Raw genomic sequence first — 19,298 nt, 5'->3', positions numbered from 1 at the left:
TCGATATTCTAAATTGCTCTAATTTAATTTACCAAAATCTGAGTTGTGGGCGCAAGAGAATGAGCACACTGCTCTAACTCGCTAGGTTTAATACACATCTACTTAAGCGACACCTTTTAGTTTTTGTGATGTGGAAGATTATTTTTTATATTTTTCTCGTCTAACGATGAACTCATTCCCCTGCTTGCAAATAACGCATATTTACGATATTTCATAATTAAACCGATGAATTTAAGTGCATGGAGAATAGAACTATAAAAAGAAGGGTCCAAACTAAGTACAAAGTTACAATTTGCGGTCGGTAGTTTGTAGACTGTGTCACTCTACAGATAACAGAGTAGGCAAGCAAAGCAGTGTCGGCGATGAACCAGATCACGGCTCCTGCAAAAATCGCTGCAAGCACCGAAACCCAAGATACTGAGCGCAATACCTCTCCATCTCCTCCCCTCCTCTATCCCTGCACACCTCCTCCTCCATCTCTGCAAGGACGTCGTCCCAGTTCCTCCCAAACCCACCGTCTCTGCCACCCCAGAAGCCATCCACGTCTTCCGATACGATCGCGTCCACGATCTCCTGCAGCCCCACGATCCGACGGCTAACCTTTCTCCTCGCTTCCCTCACCGCGGGGTCCACCCCGGGGACCGAGTCCAGCTTCAGCAGCAGCCGCATCAGGGACTCGTTCATCCTCAGCTTCTCGCGCTCGCTTGTCCTAACGGCGTCGACAGTGTCCTGCCGTTGGATCAGGCGCTGGAACTCGTCGGCCTCGGAGTGGACGGCTGCGATTGTTTTGAAGTGGGTGCGGATGAGGTGGGCCCGGTAGGCCGACTGAATTTTGATGGCTGCGGTGGATTGCGGTAAGTGAAGGGTGATGGGAATTGGGGTGTCCGAGGACTGGATGGGAATTTCGGTGGTGGCGGGAGGGGCAGGTTGGTCATTGTGGAGGGTGTAGGTGACGGTGGTGGAGGCGGAGGAGGAGAAGCTGAGCCTGCGACTGCGAGAGGGTTTCATCATCTTCGGCTAAGCCCTGGTGAATTTGAGTGAGTGTGAAAAATGAAAATCATTTTTTAATTTAAAACGACTTTCTCGAAAAGAAAAAAGAAAAAGGTCTTTTTGAAACAGTAGAAGGTTCTTGAATACTCTTGGCGCGTAACAGCATTCAGCACCAATCGCTCCCGTCCGTTAATTTTGCGGGACCCACACGCCACCCTCTCATTTTTGGAAGAAACGCTTTTCGGCGAAAGCATCTTTAATCTCACAGTACATGCACAGCTAGATATGTTGCGGTGACGTCTCGAGCTAATAACCTATCTCATATTTTTCAATCAAGCTACTGATCAATGCCATTGGTGACATCACAGGGCGGATTTAAGATTCGAATCTTAGAGAATTCTAGTGTTAAATACAAGATTTTGGATAAAAACAGGCCACCACAAAATTATTTTAGTTCATTCACAAAGATTTCGTCGTACACTTGATGAACTTATTGTTATCAGCCAAATCAAGTCATGCATATGTCAACATATATCAACATATGCCAAAATAATCTGATAAGTGATATAAAAAGAATTTGTTGAGTGTTGTCAACACAACTTGTTGACATATACCTAGCAGACATTATGTGAAACACTTTGTAGGCACAAAAAGGACCCGTATCAAATATTCGAATGGTCCTTGAAAGACCTATACATGTATATTTCTTGAACGTCGAGTGGTCATAGGACCACATTGGTTTCTAAGTCCATCAGCCCCCGGTGACATCCACATTTAAATGTATAGAAAGAGAGAGCACTAAACCGTAAACAGGAAATAGTAGGGGGATTATCATAAAGCAGAACAACAACGCCTTATTCCACTAAGTAAGGTCGGCTGTATTGCGCATGGTTTAGAATTACAAAACAACAAAGGCCAAGTGAATTACAGAGTACATGGCAGGTACAGTGAGGCTGGACAACACAAGGGTCCGTTTGCGCTCTATCTTGAACAACAAGGCATTGTTGCTCAATACACTACACCAGGAACACCACAGCAAAACGGAGTTTCAGAAAGGAGGAATCGAACTCTGATTGGAATGGTAAGAAGCATGATGACAAGATCAAAGTTACCAGGATTCCTATGGGGTGAAGCATTGAAGACAGCAACTTATATACTGAACAGAGTTCCGAGCAAAGCGGTTTCATCAACACCTTTTGAAATCTGGAATGGCAGGAAGCCCAGTTTTAGTCATTTCCATGTTTGGGGATGTAAAGCTGAGGCTAGAATTTACAATCCAAATGAGAAGAAATTGGACTCAAGGACAGAATCATGCTATTTCATTGGCTACTCAGAGAAATCTAAAGGCTTCAAGTTTTATTGTCCTCAAGCTCACACCAGGATTCATGAAACTCACAATGCTAGGTTCTTTGAAGATCAAGATATTGCAGACTTATCACAGGGCAGGTTCATTTTTGAAGAGATTGATCAAAATGAGAAGTCCTTTTGCAGTAATTCTTACAAAGAAATGTTGATCACTCCTGCTTCCATGATTGAATTGGAGGAAGAACAATTAGACTGTCCAGAAGATATTGACAGAATGGAAATTGATCTTGGGTCCCAACCACAGCAACAAGAGGATCCAACTCCAACTGATGATGCACCAATGAATCCGAGCACTGAAGTTCTCCATGATCCGTCATTACCATTGAGACAATCTTCAAGAATCAGAAAAACCACAATGTCAAATGACTATGTTTATTTGCAGGAGCATGAGTTTGATTTTGGTGATATAGATGACCCTCTCACTTATTCTCAGGCCATGAATAGTTCTCAACAATCATTGTGGCACAGTGTAATGAAGGAGGAATTGGAGTCGATGTCAAAAAACTCGGTATGGACATTAGTGGATTCCAATCCTCAATTCAAGGCTATTGGGTGTAAATGGGTTTATAAAACCAAAAGAGATGCTCACGGCAATATTGAACGGTACAAGGCAAGGTTAGTTGCAAAAGGATTCACTCAGAGGGAAGGGGTGGATTACAATGACACCTTTTCTCCCGTCTCTTCCAAGGATTCTATGAGGGTTATCATGGCACTTGTGGCTCATTACAATCTGGAACTGCATCAAATGGATGTCAAAACTGCCTTTCTTAATGGTGAACTGGCCGAAGACATTTACATGAAGCAGCCTCCTGGATTTGTTGAAAAGGGGAAAGAAGACATGGTTTGTAAACTTAACAAGTCAATCTACGGGCTTAAACAGGCATCAAGACAATGGTTCTTAAAGTTTGATAAAGTAGTTATAGGACAAGGTTTTGTGAAAAAACAAATTAGATGATTGCATCTATGTTAAGTTTTCAGGCACTAGTTTTATATTTTTAGTGTTATATGTCGATGACATCCTCCTTGCCAGTTCTAACATGAAGCTGCTCAAAGACACTAAGACCATGCTCAGTAAGAATTTTGAAATGAAGGACCTTGGTGAAGCACACTATGTACTTGGTATTGAAATTGTTCGAGATAGATCAAGAAATTTACTCGGTTTATCACAAAAGGGATACATAGAAAGGGTACTCATGAGGTTCAATATGTCAAGCTGCAGTAATGGTGAAGTGCCAGTAAACAAGGGAGACAGATTCTCAAAGGCTCAATGTCCTAAGACGCCTATGGAGATAGATAAAATGAAGAATAAGCCTTATGCTTCATTAGTGGGAAGTTTGATGTATACCACTATTTGCACAAGACCGGACATTGCTTTTATAGTTGGAATATTGGGCAGGTTTCAAGCAAATCCAGGAGAGACACATTGGGTAGCAGCAAAGAAAGTTTTGAGATACTTGCAAAGAACCAAGAACTATATGTTGGTTTATGGCAGGAATGAGCTATTGGAGTTAGTTGGATACACTGATTCTGATTTAGCCGGTGATGTAGATGATAGGAAATCTACTGGAGGTTATATCTTTATGCTAAGTGGTGGTGCAGTCTCCTGGAAAAGTGCAAAACAGACTATCATCGCAACATCGACAATGGAGGCAGAATTTATAGCTTGTTTTGAAGGAATGAAACAAGCTGTATGGTTGAAAAACTTTGTGACAGATTTGAAAGTTGTAAATTCTGTGCAAAGGCCTATCATGATGTATTGTGATAACAATTCTGCAGTATTTTTTAGCAAGAACAATAAGAGAACTTCAGCTTCAAGACTGATGGATGTAAAATTCCTCAAGGTCCGAGAAAAGGTTTGAGAAGGAGCAATTCAGGTGGAGCACTTAAGCACAAAAGCAATGATTGCGGATCCTTTGACTAAAGCATTGCTGATTGGAGTATTTAAAACGCATGTCTCTCGGATGGGAATACTTGAATCCTTTGATCAGTGGGAGTAATTCGTTAGTCTTATTATGACTGTTTATTCGCTGCTGTGAAGTTCAGAGAGCTGGTGTGGTGATATAGACAGGTTTCAAATTTCAAATTTAAAATCTTATGGCTGGATAGTATTAGGTTTGTTAGTTTGTTTTGTTTGTTTTATTGAATTGAGATCAGTTATGATGATCTATTATTTCGAACAAAATAAAGTTTGATATAATTCATTTGTTGCTTTTATAATGGTTTCTCCGTTTAAAGCATTTAGTGATGAATTGTTGATTCATGCATTGTTTTGAAGCAAAGATTTGTTTCACATCTTGCTGACAATGATTTGAAATAGTGGGAGCAAATTATTTTGCTTATTGCTGATATTGATCAAGTTCACAACGTTGAGCATACAAATTGAATGTCTGTAACTCTTGAAAACCTGTTTGCTTTATTGTGGTAATACAGTTACAAGCGTTCTGCATTTTGAGATGTATGATAGCTGGTTGTGATTGAAATTTTATTAACAAGATTAGTGATCACTTCTATCTGCACATAATTGACTTGGCTGAGTACTTAAAACTGTTCTCATACTCAAGTGGGAGAATGTAAGAATGTGAGTATGAGATAGAGGAGTTTTAGGACCGGCTATATGTGTTCAATTGGATAGAAAAGTCTTGTTAATAAAAGGAATGCTAATCCCTTATGAAGAGGGATTCTGTACAGCATGAAGATCAGAACAAGGAGACAAGAATTTGTTTCCTACATGGATTTTGATAGGGAATCCTAATCAGTTATGGTAAAGATTATATGTATATATATAGTGGCCTCTCTTCTCACAGGGTAATGCTCATATTCTGGACTTAATCCTATTTATAAGTCGAGCTCTTGATAACCTGCGAGAGAAGAGAAGGTACACTGAAAGTTTGCTGCTATGGCTTCGGGTTCTGCTACAAGTGCAGGTATGTTCTTCTTGCTGTGTTTCTCAGATACATAAATTGAATATTTCTCTCTAAGTTGTAGTTCATGTTTTGGTCTTGGTGATTATGATTAAGGGTCTTACAAGGACCACATTGGTTTCTAAGTCCATCAGCCCCCGGTGACATCCACATTTAAATGTATAGAAAGAGAGAGCACTAAACCGTAAACAGGAAATAGTAGGGGGATTATCATAAAGCAGAACAACAACGCCTTATTCCACTAAGTAAGGTCGGCTGTATTGCGCATGGTTTAGAATTACAAAACAACAAAGGCCAAGTGAATTACAGAGTACATGGTACACAGCTCCAACAACATATGAAATTGAGGTTGCTAATGGAATACAAGTACTTTGACTGATTACTTGAAAGGCCAAGAAGAAAGTCTTCAAAGAGGTGAGGGAACAATCTTTCCGGAGCAAGTCCCAAAGCCAACGTTGTAACCATTTCCCTACAATCAAAACATCAAACGTAAAAATCAGACTGATAATCCTGCTGCATAACAAGTTCACAGGACCCGATGGCAGTATGAAGTACATGTTATGCACGGTAGCGTGGATATTGTTTCATTCCAAAATTCTGGCAAACTTCATATCGAGGCATTGCATCAGAACAACAATAGGAGAAAGAACAATATACAGCATGACGAGACCGCAAGCGGTATGTAAAAGAGATTGTAAAATGTAATTAAACATGTAAAAAGACTTGTATCAACAGTAACCTTGCTAAACCCAGAAATGATGACTTCATCACCATCTTCTAAGAATTTACGAGGTGTCCCATTTAATGACAGCTGCTTTTGTCCATTCCACGTCAACTCTAACAAGCATCCAAGAGAATCGGGCTCCTGTTGTGATACACAAGTGAATGAAATTCACTCTAGCAATAAAAGAAAACTCCACGAATTTATAGTCAAGTATAACTTCACATGAATGTACGAATTAGTAAAAAGAAACTGAAACCATACAGGCCCACTGATAGTCCCTGTTCCAAGGAGATCGCCTGGCCTTAAGTTGCAGCCGTTGATAGTGTGGTGGGCTACCTGTTGAGTCAATGTCCAGTATCTGTAAATGAGGTGCACAAGGTAAGACACCCTATAAATGAAGCACGCAAGAACAAAATAAAAAGTACAAAACCATGGATTTTCCTTCATCCGATTACTTAGGCATCCTGATTAGTTCAACAAAAGCTAAAAGGCACTTATTATGATGCCCCCAAGAAGAGTAGAACTACAGAAAGATTGGTGATGAATATAAAGTCCGTTATCCTAACCAAAAGGAAACTACCACGGAAAAGTTATCTCAACGCTAGGCAGTATGATTACGACCATCTTCTAGGTTACTTATCCAACAGTTGTCAACAGGGCAAGACTTATCTCAGCTAAAGATTAAAGACTCTTGAGGAAGTAATTGGGGAGAAATCCTTACAAATTATTGAAGTTACTCTTTGTGACCACATGCGACTCATCTTGTCCAGCAGGTTTGATTTGAACCTAGCAATAAAATGGCAGTTCCATCGTCAAGGGTAAAAGAAACCATAAACTTTGTTAATTAACTAAAAGAAACAAATTGCAATGAGCTGGTAAATACCTCCAATGAAATGTCATAATTTTGGGAGATTTTTTCAGCCAGATAGGGCAACGGATGGGGGTCCTACGAGTCAGAGTGAACATAGCATAAATATTCTATGACTTATAATTACAAAGAAAGATTGAATTATGTGGGTATGCATTATGCAAATATGAGCAACCACCTGCTTGGGAGCATCACAAAGAAAAGGTTCTAGAGCTTCCAGCGTCACTATCCAAGGGGATATTGTAGTCCCTGATATTCACATTTTACACAAAGTTAATGTCAGTTTACACACTTATAAATCAATAAATGAAGAATTCAGCATCATAGTTTCCGCTTCTTACCAAAGCTTTTCCCAAGGAAAGGCCCCAGGGGAATATATTCCCATGCCTGAATATCTCTAGCTGTCAAAACACCAACTTATTATCAAGCAGCTCCAAACATTAAACATGAAGGATTAAAACCTATTAAGGCAAGAGGCAAGCATACCACTCCAGTCATTCATCAACACAAGTCCAAAGATGTGATCTGCTGCTTCATTAACACCCACCGGCTTTCCTAACTCATTTCCAGGGCCAACTATAGCAGCCTACAATCAAAATGAGAACCCACATGACATAGTAAATAAAAAGGGGATAAGCATAACCGTAATTATGATTTCTACTTCTACACTAAAATGTTATACTATAGCATAAGTGGCTAACCATTTCGAGCTCAAAGTCTAGTTTCAACGAAGGGCCAAAAGGCGGTGGAGAGTTTCCAGTAGGAGCACCTTGACCTCTGTGATAAGAGGAATAAAAAATGTAAACTTTAAGATTGAAATCCAATAAGTATAATATACCATCTGAAATCAGAATTGGATGGACAAATTTCACCGATTCAATAAAGAACGTGACATAAGACCAAAATCACCTTGCTCATAAATCAAATATATACGCAGGCAATCAACAAAACATCAACGGAAAAGTTTGGCCTTGAAACCAATTCTTGGAAATTGAAGTACTATTACTACCAATAGACAAGTTCAACAATTTTTACTCACCCTGCATATTCAATGTATCTAAAAGCTACAAAAATAAATGATAAGTTCTCACTTTGGTCGAATAATGTCCGTTCCCGAGATAACAATCGAAGAAGCTCGACCATGATATGCAATTGGAAGGTGGAACCTGGACATCAAATAAGACTTCCTTAACTTGAAAAAACAATACAAAAACTAAAATAAGAAATCATGTTCAATGAGTTATTCAAAATCCACAGACCAGTTTGGTGGAATCGCGTTCTGTGGCCCGCGAAATATGGTCCCGCAATTCTTCGCGTGATGCATTGACGAAAAGAAATCCGTATAGTCCCCTATTGTAATCGGAAGAACCATTTCTACCTTGCTCTACACATCAATCCACATAAAACATGAATGATTTGAATAAAATATATTGAAAATCTAAGCAGGATTATAAAATTTCAGGTACCAATGGAAGAAGTGATTTCTGCCTCAAACTTTCATTGTCACGCAATGTCGGCTCAGTAGCTGCACCAGTAATTAACCAAATAAATCTTAATTAGCAACTTAATTAAGTGTAAACTAAGCCTAATTACTTCAACAAGCACATTGATTAATAAGCATACATACATGATTACTTCAACAAGCACATTGATTAATAAGCATACATACATGACAACAGCTTCTGAATGGTGGCGCGAGCTTCCTTCCACGCAGGCCGTCCAAGCGCCAAGAACTTGTTTAAATCAGGCTAATCAACCAAAACAGAGTAATTAATAATTAATCACTATCATCATCTTAGTCAACTAAAAGTAATCTGCGATTAATGATCAACGGACCTGATGAAAGCAATCGGAGTTGACGAGGATCGGACCGTTGAATAACCCGGCGGCGGCGATTTCGGAGAGGTCCAAGACGTAGTCGCCGATGGCCACGCCCGGTCTAGCTGGCGAACCCGGTTGGGGCTTGAAGACGCCGTACGGGAGGTTCTGGATGGGGAAGTGAGAGCACGGGTGGACTTCGATGAAGGACGTCAGAAGAGCCATGCTGTAAAACGGCGTCGTTGAGCGGAAGGGCGAGCTTAGCTTTTGCGGTGAGGAAGATGGAGAGTGATGTTGCTGACTTTACATATGAGCAGCCCGAAGAAGTAGATTTGGCTTTTCTTTCCGTTTATTATTTTAATATGATTTTTGGGATTTTTTAAAGGATAAAAAGGTAATATTATATTTGGGGATATCGAATTTTGCGCTGTAACGTAGTTGGTTGGGAGACTTGGGTTTCGTCGGTGCTCCTAATCGCGAATCATGCGGTAGATGGCTTACCAATCTTTCAATGAATGCTCTTCATCTAACCGTCCGATTTTAACTTGCTACTGTGCTTGGTTTTGGAGAGATCCTCTAACTAAACTAATATTTGGTTTATGTGGCGTTATCGTCAGATAATTAGTCGTTACGTGTTTAGCACATATTTTAACAATTTAATAAATGATTGTCACGTGATAAAATAAAAATAGATATATAGAAAAAAAAAATTTTATTAACACCTCATAAAATATTGAATGCACTCCATATTAAAATTTAATGTTAAATACTTATGTACCATATTATGCAATGACAATTTCGATTTTATTAGGTTAAAAAAAAATTCTAGATACGCCACAAATCACTTTTAACCTATTATTTATCATTTTCAACTATCAAAATCTCTCACTCTCCATTGTTGAACAAAACACTAACCAAGCTATCTGCGTTATTTTATTGTCTGATTTTGATTTCAAAGGAGATTAGTCCCGCATATCTGCTTGTGATTTCCTTGAAAATTATACTACCTAAGCCTAATATTGATTGATTTAAGCTTAATATTTATTTACAATTCCTAGAAACTCGATTATCTGAAGGCTTTTCTCTTAGGAAGTTCTCACTATTTTCAATGGTGAATTACTGCAACATAACTCATTCTATTCAATGGTTAATTACTGCAATATAATTCATTCCGTTCAATCGGCACCTCTCACGTGACTATTTTCTTCTCTCCATATCAATCACACAGGATATTAGAGTTTTACTCCAAAGTCAATTTAATTTATAAAAAATAAAAATGAGTATTATAAGATTTGAATAATGTTAGGCGTGTAGAAAATGTAAGGTATATGTTAGGAATGTGAGGTGTGAGAGTATTTTAGGAAGGTATGTGGGGTGTAGTAAAATAATTTTTAATTAAAAAAACAAATATAAAATATATTAAGCATATGAAATTTAGTCAAAAATATATAGAATGTTAATATAATAAGTCATACGAAAAATCTCTCTTATTTTTATATGTAAATTGAGCTTTAGTTTACCAATCTTGCTAGCGTTGGTCTGGCACTACGTGACATAAAATGAAAGAGGTCACGTAGGAAGAACGTCATCCACTAAACAAGTTCACTGCCCACTTTAGTGTCATTTTCCATGTGAAGAAAAACTCACACATAAACTACGTTATCAAACCAGAACAAACCCGTTAACATCTTCTATTGCCCAGAAGACGTGAGATGTTGGTTCTTTTTAATAGTATGGCCAGATGTGACGTGGCCTGCTAGTTGGGCCGAACTAATTCTTACATCACTATGGACTGGGCTTGGACATGCAGATTGGGTTTCATTTTACATTTTAGGAGCGTATTCAATTAAGATTTTGAACAGTTTTAATTATTTTTAATGAATTTAGAGGTATTCAATAAAGATTTTAAATGATTTTCTGAAATTCAAGATGTATTCAATTAGAATTTTAAGATAGTTTATTAAAATCATTAAAAATTCAGGTGTGTTCAATTAGTATTTTAAAGAAGTTTATAACATTCCATGTGTATTCAATTAAAAATTGATTTTAAAGAATTTAAGAAAGTTAAAGAATTAGAAAGAATTAGAGAGATTTCGTAGTATATTTTAAACATTCACAAATATCACATATACCCATAAAATTTTAAAGAAATTGAATCAAAATTTATATGAAATATTTACAAATCAATTAAATCCTATAAAAATTCATAAATTTATAAATTTATTAAAATCTCTCGAATATTCAATTGAATAACCCGCCAGCACGTGGAATTGCCGCATATCTGAAGACAATACATGCGTTTTTATTCTCTTCCGGACTAGGAAATTTCAATCGACCCCAAAACGAAAAATAAAGAAAATTCTGTCCCGTCAAAAGAACAAGAGAACCCAAATTCACAACCGATACGCGATCTCTGTTGCAAATCAAAAGGTAATCGTCGAATTGTTGAATGAATTGGTAAATTGTTGAATTGTTAGGTTTCAGAATCAAAACCCTAGCTTTCGTTTGGGGATATGATTTTCTCTCTGAATCGGTGTTTGTTTCTCGGGAAAATTGCGTGGTTCTGCAGGTGGGAAAATGTCGACGACCGATTTGATACTGAGACCTGAGTGTGGCGGATGTAAAACGACCAAGGATTTATACGGAAGCAATTGCAAGCACTTGACTCTGTGCGACGACTGTGGCAAAAAAATGGCTCTCAACCGCGCCAAGTGCAACGAGTGCGGCACCGTCGTCACTCGCTTAATTCGAGTTCGCCTCTCTCTCTCTCTCTCTCTCTATATATATATATATATGTGTGTGGTGTATATGTATATGTATGTAAAGATTGATTGATGTATTTGTTTCTGATGTAGGAGTATAATGTTCGAGCGAGTACTGCCACCGATAAGAACTACTTCATTGGGAGATTTGTGACGGGGTTGCCGAGTTTTTCGAAGAACAAGAATTCTGAAAATAAATGGTCTCTCCACAAGGATGGACTACAAGGACGCCAACTTAGTGATGCCATGCGGGTAATTTCGATTTGATTTTGCCCATTGGCTATTACTTGCTTGGTTTTTACTGTTTCGCGAGTATCATTTGGAGATTGTGTTGCTACAGCTAATAACCATTATCAATTTGTGAGTTTTCTGTGACCCGATTGTAGCAGTGTTTTAAAGTTTGAATTGCGCATCAAATGTTTTTGGTTCTTGTAATTTTCTTTTGTTATGTTCCACTCGGAATTAGTAAGTTGTGAGATGTTTAATGAACTGACATGGAGATAGTTTGCACTCCTTCGTATTTACATTAAGTTTCATTATATAGGAGAAGTACAAGAACAAACCATGGGTTTTGGAGGACGAAAGTGGCCGGTCTCAGTACCAGGGTCATCTTGAAGGTGCACAGACTGCAACTTACTACTTACTAATAAAACATCCCTCTGGAAAGGAGTTTTCTGCTATTCCTGCTGGTTCTTGGTATGCATGCCTTACCTATTTTTGCTACCGATGTTTTTATTTTACAGTTCATCACTATTAGTCTTGGCATGAATATGGGGAAAAGCTTTTCATAAGTACCAATTATGCCTACAATCGTATATTTACTTATCAAAACAAGGTTGTTTTGATAATGTGTACTAGGTTCAATTTCAACAAGGTTGCGCAATACAAGCAACTTACATTGGAAGAAGCTGAAGAGAAGATTAGTAATAGGAAAAAGACTGCAGATGGGTATGAAAGATGGATGATGAAAGCTGCAAATAATGGAGCTGCTTTATTTGGTGAAGTGGAGAGGCTTGACAAGGATAATGGTGGGGCTGGTGGGAAGGGACGAAAAAAGACGGCTGGTGGTGATGATGATGAAGAAGGAAATGGCTCAGATAGAGGGGATGAGGATGATGATGAAGAGTTGGAAAGGAAAAAAAGATTGAATAAAAGAGGTGGTGATGGTGGTGATGGTGATGATGATAACGAAGGTGTAGGGGGAGGTGATGTGGACATGGATGATGATGATATCGAGAAGGGTAAGCATCTATCCTTTTTCTATTTTGCCTTATAAACAAAATATCATGAGCACTATCTTTTCTCCTTGCTAACCTAAATAATTGCTACCCAATACCATTATTAATCACCACGAATTCTTAGAAGAGTGAAGTTCAGCTTGGTTCTGCTTGCCGTGGAATGATGCTGCATATACAGACATCGTAACAGCCTCTTTTTTACTTTTTTTTTTTGTCTCGTGAAAAGTAAAGGTGGTTTTAATTCATCTTTTTCTGTAAAGTATTTGATTACTTCATTAGTAAGGCTTTTCATGTTAGTTCCATGTCTTGTCATCCATTGGGGAAGTCATATCAATTAAGTCTTGTCCAGATGTCTTTTTTTGTGAACATAACAGGGGTACCTGACGATGTCCATGATAACCATGTCTGGATTATGTTAGTTTCGTGTCTTCTTTTTATAATCAAGTTTCCATTTATTGTAGGTGATGACTGGGAGCACGAAGAAATTTTCACTGATGATGATGAAGCAGTTGGAAACAATCCTGAGGAAAGGGAAGATTTGGAACCAGAGATTCCAGCTCCTCCAGAAATTAAGCAGGTTTGTTGCACAAATGTCCCGCAACCACTATTCTTTAAGCATTCAGTTAGAAACTAATACTGATCAAGAGAATAGGTAGACTTTATTTTGATATTTGTAAACAAATTGATTTGAACTTCTTTTTTACCTTTGAAAATTATGCTAGGGAATATATTAAGTACAGCACTTGAGACCTCCCGTCATCTTGCATGTTCAATTTGGGGGGTCTCAGGTTTTTCTGTTTGCACCATGTATCTGGTGCTACCTTGGAAGTTCATGCACTTGTATGTCAGTTTTATCCATGGTGCAATTGCTTTGTTAGTTATGGCTCTTTGTACAATTTAAAGATGGCCTTTTTTGTATACTTCTTCCTCATAGGATGATGAGGACGAGGATGAAGATGACAAAGAGGGTGGACTGAGCAAATCAGGAAAAGAGTTGAAGAAGCTACTTGGGCGAAGTGGTGGACTGAATGATTCAGATGTAGAGGATGACGACGATGACGATGATGACGTAGGTTTTTTATTTTATTTTTTTGGCACACTTAATCTGACTAGATTTCCCATTTCCCATAAAAAACATCTCAAATGTTTTATTTGGCACTTTTGTCAGAACTGCATCTGTTAGATGATTTTATTTTTTTTCCCTGTACTACGTGCATTTTGAATAGCAATGGACATTTTTGTTGAAGATACCATTTTATTCATAGACACGGGATTTTTGAAAATTTGATTTGTCCTGTAAAAGTGGATCACAGCTCTTTTCCCGCTAATCGGCCTGTTCTTTCTGATGTGTCCAGCTGGATGATGATATTGGCTTTCCTCCAGCGCTGGCTCCAAAGCAGAAGGATGCACCCAAAGAGGAACCATCTGACAACAGTCCCTCAAAACCAACACCTTCTGCGTCCAGTCGAGGAACTACACCAACCTCCAAATCCTCAAAGGGAAAGAGAAAATCAAGTGGCGATGATTCTAAGGCAACGAACAGTGCACCTCCCAAGAAGGTCAAGACTGAAAATGTATGTTTTGCTACTTTGTTTTTATCAGCTTTATTTTTAGAAGCTTTGAAACTCCCCATGCTCGCTAATTATATGGCATTCATTTACATTGTATCCATATTAGGAACAAAAATCCATCAAAGAGGAGCCTGTGTCTGTGTCTGCTTCTAAAAGTAGCGCGCCTCCAAAAGGTACTCCACCGGTGAAAACGGAGCCATCGTCATCTGGTGGACGCGTCACCGAGGAAGAAATCAGGGCTGTGTTGATGCAGAGAACACCACTCACCACAAATGATCTTGTTTCTAAATTTAAGGGAAGACTCAAATCTTCTGAGGTACGATTTATCTTGTTTTCTACCATTGTCTTGACTCTGACTTTGCTCTCTTCTGTTTGAACCTGAAGGAAACGTAGGCTGAATAATTTGAATTGTGATAGTTTGTTCTTATTTTCTTCACTCTGTCTTATGGTGCAGGAAAAGACCGCTTTTTCGAATATTCTAAGGAGAATTTCAAAGATAAAGAAGGGGAACGGAACCAGCAGCTATATAGTACTGAAAGAGCGATGATTGGATCTCCCAATATATCCGAGGTGCCCAAACTGAGAATTTATGATTCTTCTATTTAGTGTATTGCGTACCTCGTGTATAATTGCGGTTGGACGATGCTCGCATCAATCACTCGTGGGTACATGACTTGAATGGTAGCCATTGATCCTTGTGGGCTCTCCGGAGATCAATGGCTACCACAACTCTCTGTGCTTAGTCTTATTGTGCTCCTAGTTGTACTAAATCGTCATAATTTAGAACTTGGTTGCAATATCAGAAAGGAAATGTGATTTGTATGTACGTAAACTTTGGGGCGTAATGCAATCCCCGGTTGAGTGCACAGGAGATTAATGCGGTTGATGAAGGTATATGATTTATTTAAATCTTAGTCATTCATTTCCCGTGACATAGTCTAAATGGAGGAGTGCAACTTCTGTAATGAAATTTTCGTATTGACGCTTCAACTTGAAATGGATTGATTGCAAATTTTAAACTTTCATTTTCTTATGAGATAAGAACAATGCTTGGCTATTTAAGATCAATGGGAACTTCTATTCAAAATTCTTCATGTTCGGATAAGATTTTTGTGCTTATGATCAGAACTGTGTAAAAATCACTTCTGCAAAAAATGAATTAAATATAAGGTTGTTTAGTCAATCCATTATAGCAAATAAATTAACAGTTAATAATACTTTTTTAATTATGTTAGTTTGTTTTATATAATTCGATGACTAAACGATTTTAGTTTTAATAGACTTTTTGAAGAGACGATCTTTAGAGCAGTTCCAGCGTGTGCTGGAGCCCGAGGGACAGGCCAATGAACAGGGCCAGAGAGCCCGAGCAATCAAGCTCAACGTGTGCTGGCAAGGGAGCCTGAGCAGGCCCGAGCGAGAGGCCCGTGGAGAGTTGCCAGCCCGAGAGTCTGGAGTGGGTTAGATGACATCGCCTTGACGTCAGCCACGTTTTTTCTTCCGTTTTGCGTCAGTTGCTGGGGCCCACGTGCTGCACGACGTCAGCCACGTTTTTTCTTCTGTCTTGCGTCAGTTGCTGGGGCCCACGTGCGCAGCTGCGTCAGTCAATCTCCCCGCAGCAAATCAAACGGAAGCTGAAGCCCACAAAATCCTGATCGTGGTTGAGCAGCTTGGGGGTTTGGGCGTCCAAAGGCAGGGCCTGGGACTGGGAGGGAGCGGAGGGAGCGGAGGAAGCGAGGGTAGCACTGATACGCAGCGTCTCACGGACGAGAAGGCGCGCTTCCTACGCGCTGGTGGCGGTTGTGGTGAGGGATTGATTGGTGGAAGAAGCGGAAGCAGAAGATTGCTTGAGTTTCATCGGGGGCGGAGGCATTTCGCATTCCTCTTGATTCTTTCTTTAATATTAATGGTGGTGTGATGAAATCAGGTGTGAGATTGGATTGGAGGGTTATATAGTATTTGTTTTGGGTTATCGCTTTGGAATTAACCAAAAATTCTAAATCCCAATTGGCAATTGGGAAGTAACGAGAAAGGATCGATGAAATGAATGCAAAGTAAACGACTAAAAATCTTATTTAAAATTACAAATAAAATTATTTTGTATTATTTTATAAAAAAAAAAAGTAATATTTTATTGTCAATTACCAAGTTATTCAATGTAAGAATGAAGATGCAAAAAACGATTATTATTCATTAATGACAATTACTGTTCACTGAGTGGATAGTCTCAGGACCTCCACCTACCATGCTGGAAGGACTCTTATAAAGTGATTTATAATATAAGCAGTTCTAATCATAAACACGAAATTTTGCAAATCAACAACGAACAATTTTGATAGGAATTTTTACTCATCCAGAGTAGCTGAGTATTATTCTACAAATAATAAAACCAAAATCCAATTCTTCGTACCAATCCTCACTCGCTTACGAAATTATAATTAACACACATCAGTTAATTACTACTTACTCTAAAAACCCAATACATAACAAAGCAACCCAACGGACAACACCACGAGGCTTGCAGTGAGATGGGCCGAACCAGAAGGGGTTGTGGGCCCATTAGCTGCAACCAACGCAGGGCGCTCTGATTGATATGACTGAGGCATAACTTCCACGTGTAGTTTAAGGCCATTCTTGCAGCTCTCGACGTTACTACTTGCGAAGTAGCGGAGTCCTTCCTTGTCCATTGAGATGCTATCCAGGCCGTCCGTGAACATCCTGATTGGGTTGGTTACATCGCACGACTCGAATTCCTCCTTGCTCTTCACTTCAGCTATGTACCCATGCGCCGTGGAGTAGGCTAGCCCTAAAAGTGCACACACAAAAGAGTCTTGTAATTTAAAGAATTCGAATACCGTACCAAACGCATGAAAGTATCTTTACTTTGTTTCCACTTTGTTCTCCTTTCTTCGGAAACAAACAAATGGCTTGGCTAATGGTGCCAAGAAAACTAAACCAAAATTTGAGATATGTTTAGGGCTGGTTTGCGATTCCTTTCATATCAAAAGTGTTTTCTAACTAGCAAAAATTCAAGATCTTCTAGCATTTAATACGTAATTTTTTTTTCCAATAAATACTTTTAAGTTTTTCTATTAAACGATTTCAAAACATGATTTTTGTAAAACGCGATTATTTTCGTAATGCATAATCACTTTTAAGGTTTTAATGAAGACATCCTAAGCGTTTTAACCATTTTAGAAGCAATTACATGAGTAAAACTAAACAAACCCTAATTAAGCTTTACAGAGAGGAGGAGAGAGAAGACTCACACATCTTATCTCCGGCCCTAAATGTTTTGTCCGAGGACCAAGAAGCAAGGTCGGAGGATGGATCCCAGCCGCGGTCTGCTCCGACAACGTGGTACACTTGTGCTCCAACCAAGCTCCCTCCGAGGCTCACAGCGGCGACACTGACGAACAAAACAGCGATCGCCACCTTCAATATCCCATCTCGAGCCATTACCTCACAAGCCAGAGTATCTCAGCACGACCCAAAGTGCTTCCTTTTATCCCTCTTTTTCTTGAACAAAATATAAATGCTACCGCGAAAGAGAGTGATAATGTGAGGGAGAAGTAAAGGCGCTTCCCTCTTTCGGTTTTTAGCAATGATATACTTTCCAAGCAATTTCCCACTCATCGTTTTAACCAAAACAAGGGAATACTGGTAGTTGATGCTGCTATGTGTGTTTGTTGGCTCCCTCTATGAGTACAACTACCACTGGCCCATTGCCCTACTCCTTTTTTTACGAGAATGCCCCACTCTGTTGTTTTGGGGACCAATGTATGGTCATCACTCTAAGTGTAATAAAACATTGTCATGCGGAGAAAAACCTGCGCATCAAATGAATTTATCGTCATTTGCGGTACTGATGTAATAAAACATTGTCATGCAGAGAAAAATATGCGTATGGCAATGCATTATTGAACAATTTAACGTCACGTGATGGTGAATTCGTTTCATATAAGTCTTTCTCCTTCTCGGAGGTGGTTAAATGCCTTCAAAGCCGTAGAGAGGCCGTTAGGCCCTAGGGTTCCATGTAGCATAGCAGGCACTAAACCTTGACTTCGTTCATGGCCTAGACAGAAACACTTGCATGAAAGATTTCAGTGCTGTCGTTGGCGTCCTAAATCACTAATATAAGGTTATATAAAAAAGTAGTACAGTTTTGTATTAATAGCTCGAAATGCCACAAAAAAAAAAATGTAACCATTTTCGTGTTGTGTATTCATGTTGTATAAGTCTTTCTTCATTCCTCTTATTATCAACAATCTCATGCGAATATAAAGCATATGCCCTGTTATGATCTTAAGCATCAAGCATGCTGTCCTATTCTTGTATTTTCTCCAAAGTTGTAAGTTCTTTTGTTGATTTAATTATAAAGCTAAGAATTCCACAATTAATTATTTAATCATGAATCACATATAAAAGGATCACACTGAAAAATCTGTTGAAGGGTAGGTATGCTTTATTTCTTTTCTACTCTCCCAACGCAACCCCAGCTAACAACACCAACAAGGAGCAAGGAAAATCGTACTTACCCCTCTACCGTGGTCCATGCATAGTAATCAAATTTTACAGTAGAGCGGGATCAGGAGGATATCTCATGTAGTGATCGCTGCATTCATACACCAACTCGAACTTGTGGTCTTAAATGAAAATCGACTATGCTCCTACTTATCATCTTTATCTACGTCTCATTTTTATAGTTACATAACGAATATATACAGTCAAAGAGTAATCTCCTCCATTAATTTGGATCACTAAATAGGACTATAGGAGTACTTTGTTACTTTCGTGGGACTTGTGTCTTTTATCAATGAGGATTTGTGCCTTAGTTTAGAACAGTCTACAGAAGATTGCCGACTTGGATTAACGCAGTCCATGCTCTAATTAAATAAATAAAAATTTGATTGATGCAAACTAATAGAAAAATGCTGCCGAGATAGAAAATCTATAGAATTTTGATACATACATGCTGATTTTGGAGAGACACATGGCTTGCATCTTATCAGTTATTCCTATCTGCTACATGCATCATCACCGA

At 38.8% G+C, this 19,298-nt stretch overlaps 3 protein-coding genes and 1 pseudogene across 3 annotated transcripts; 1 reads left to right on the top strand and 3 right to left on the bottom strand.

Annotated features, from left to right (window-relative positions):
- Positions 1-181: 181 nt before the first annotated feature.
- On the bottom strand, positions 182-1,075 carry LOC126585800 (BAG family molecular chaperone regulator 5, mitochondrial). Its single transcript, XM_050250330.1, has one exon. It carries the CDS (start codon positions 1,009-1,011, stop codon positions 373-375), a length of 639 nt encoding a protein of 212 aa, XP_050106287.1. The 5' UTR covers positions 1,012-1,075; the 3' UTR covers positions 182-372.
- Positions 1,076-5,461: 4,386 nt separating this feature from the next.
- On the bottom strand, positions 5,462-9,027 carry LOC126585799 (fumarylacetoacetase). The gene is made up of 14 exons (XM_050250329.1): positions 8,705-9,027; positions 8,538-8,616; positions 8,335-8,393; positions 8,128-8,252; positions 7,960-8,034; positions 7,570-7,645; positions 7,355-7,454; positions 7,210-7,269; positions 7,047-7,117; positions 6,884-6,946; positions 6,722-6,786; positions 6,262-6,358; positions 6,016-6,141; positions 5,462-5,745 (listed from the first exon to the last, which is right to left on the bottom strand). The coding sequence occupies exons 1-14, from the start codon at positions 8,909-8,911 to the stop codon at positions 5,683-5,685; spliced, it is 1,266 nt and encodes a 421-aa protein (XP_050106286.1). The 5' UTR covers positions 8,912-9,027; the 3' UTR covers positions 5,462-5,682.
- Positions 9,028-10,953: 1,926 nt separating this feature from the next.
- On the top strand, positions 10,954-15,276 carry LOC126586200 (transcription initiation factor IIF subunit alpha-like). Its single transcript, XM_050250921.1, has 10 exons — positions 10,954-11,116; positions 11,256-11,437; positions 11,542-11,700; positions 11,993-12,144; positions 12,307-12,689; positions 13,148-13,263; positions 13,621-13,755; positions 14,042-14,260; positions 14,364-14,573; positions 14,712-15,276. The coding sequence occupies exons 2-10, from the start codon at positions 11,264-11,266 to the stop codon at positions 14,802-14,804; spliced, it is 1,641 nt and encodes a 546-aa protein (XP_050106878.1). The 5' UTR covers positions 10,954-11,116; positions 11,256-11,263; the 3' UTR covers positions 14,805-15,276.
- A 1,285-nt stretch (positions 15,277-16,561) lies between these two features.
- Positions 16,562-17,869, bottom strand: LOC126586201 (uclacyanin 1-like; annotated as a pseudogene).
- Between the last annotated feature and the right edge of the window lie 1,429 nt (positions 17,870-19,298).

The sequence above is a fragment of the Malus sylvestris genome, chromosome 10, assembly GCF_916048215.2.
Source record: "Malus sylvestris chromosome 10, drMalSylv7.2, whole genome shotgun sequence".
Taxonomy (NCBI): domain Eukaryota; kingdom Viridiplantae; phylum Streptophyta; class Magnoliopsida; order Rosales; family Rosaceae; genus Malus; species Malus sylvestris.
Note: the sequence above shows the minus strand (reverse complement) of the source record. Positions and strands in the feature narration are given on the sequence as shown.

Excerpts from the sequence above, each read along its gene's own strand:
- LOC126585800 (XM_050250330.1), bottom strand. The coding sequence starts at position 1,011 with ATGATGAAACCCTCTCGCAGTCGCAGGCTCAGCTTCTCCTCCTCCGCC.
- LOC126585799 (XM_050250329.1), bottom strand. The coding sequence starts at position 8,911 with ATGGCTCTTCTGACGTCCTTCATCGAAGTCCACCCGTGCTCTCACTTC. Across the intron at positions 8,617-8,704 it reads ACTCCGATTGCTTTCATCAG|CCTGATTTAAACAAGTTCTT; the intron begins GTCCGTTGATCA and ends TTGGTTGATTAG. Across the intron at positions 6,142-6,261 it reads CAGGGACTATCAGTGGGCCT|GAGCCCGATTCTCTTGGATG; the intron begins GTATGGTTTCAG and ends GTATCACAACAG.
- LOC126586200 (XM_050250921.1), top strand. The coding sequence starts at position 11,264 with ATGTCGACGACCGATTTGATACTGAGACCTGAGTGTGGCGGATGTAAA. Across the intron at positions 13,264-13,620 it reads CTCCTCCAGAAATTAAGCAG|GATGATGAGGACGAGGATGA; the intron begins GTTTGTTGCACA and ends TCTTCCTCATAG. Across the intron at positions 14,574-14,711 it reads GAAGACTCAAATCTTCTGAG|GAAAAGACCGCTTTTTCGAA; the intron begins GTACGATTTATC and ends CTTATGGTGCAG.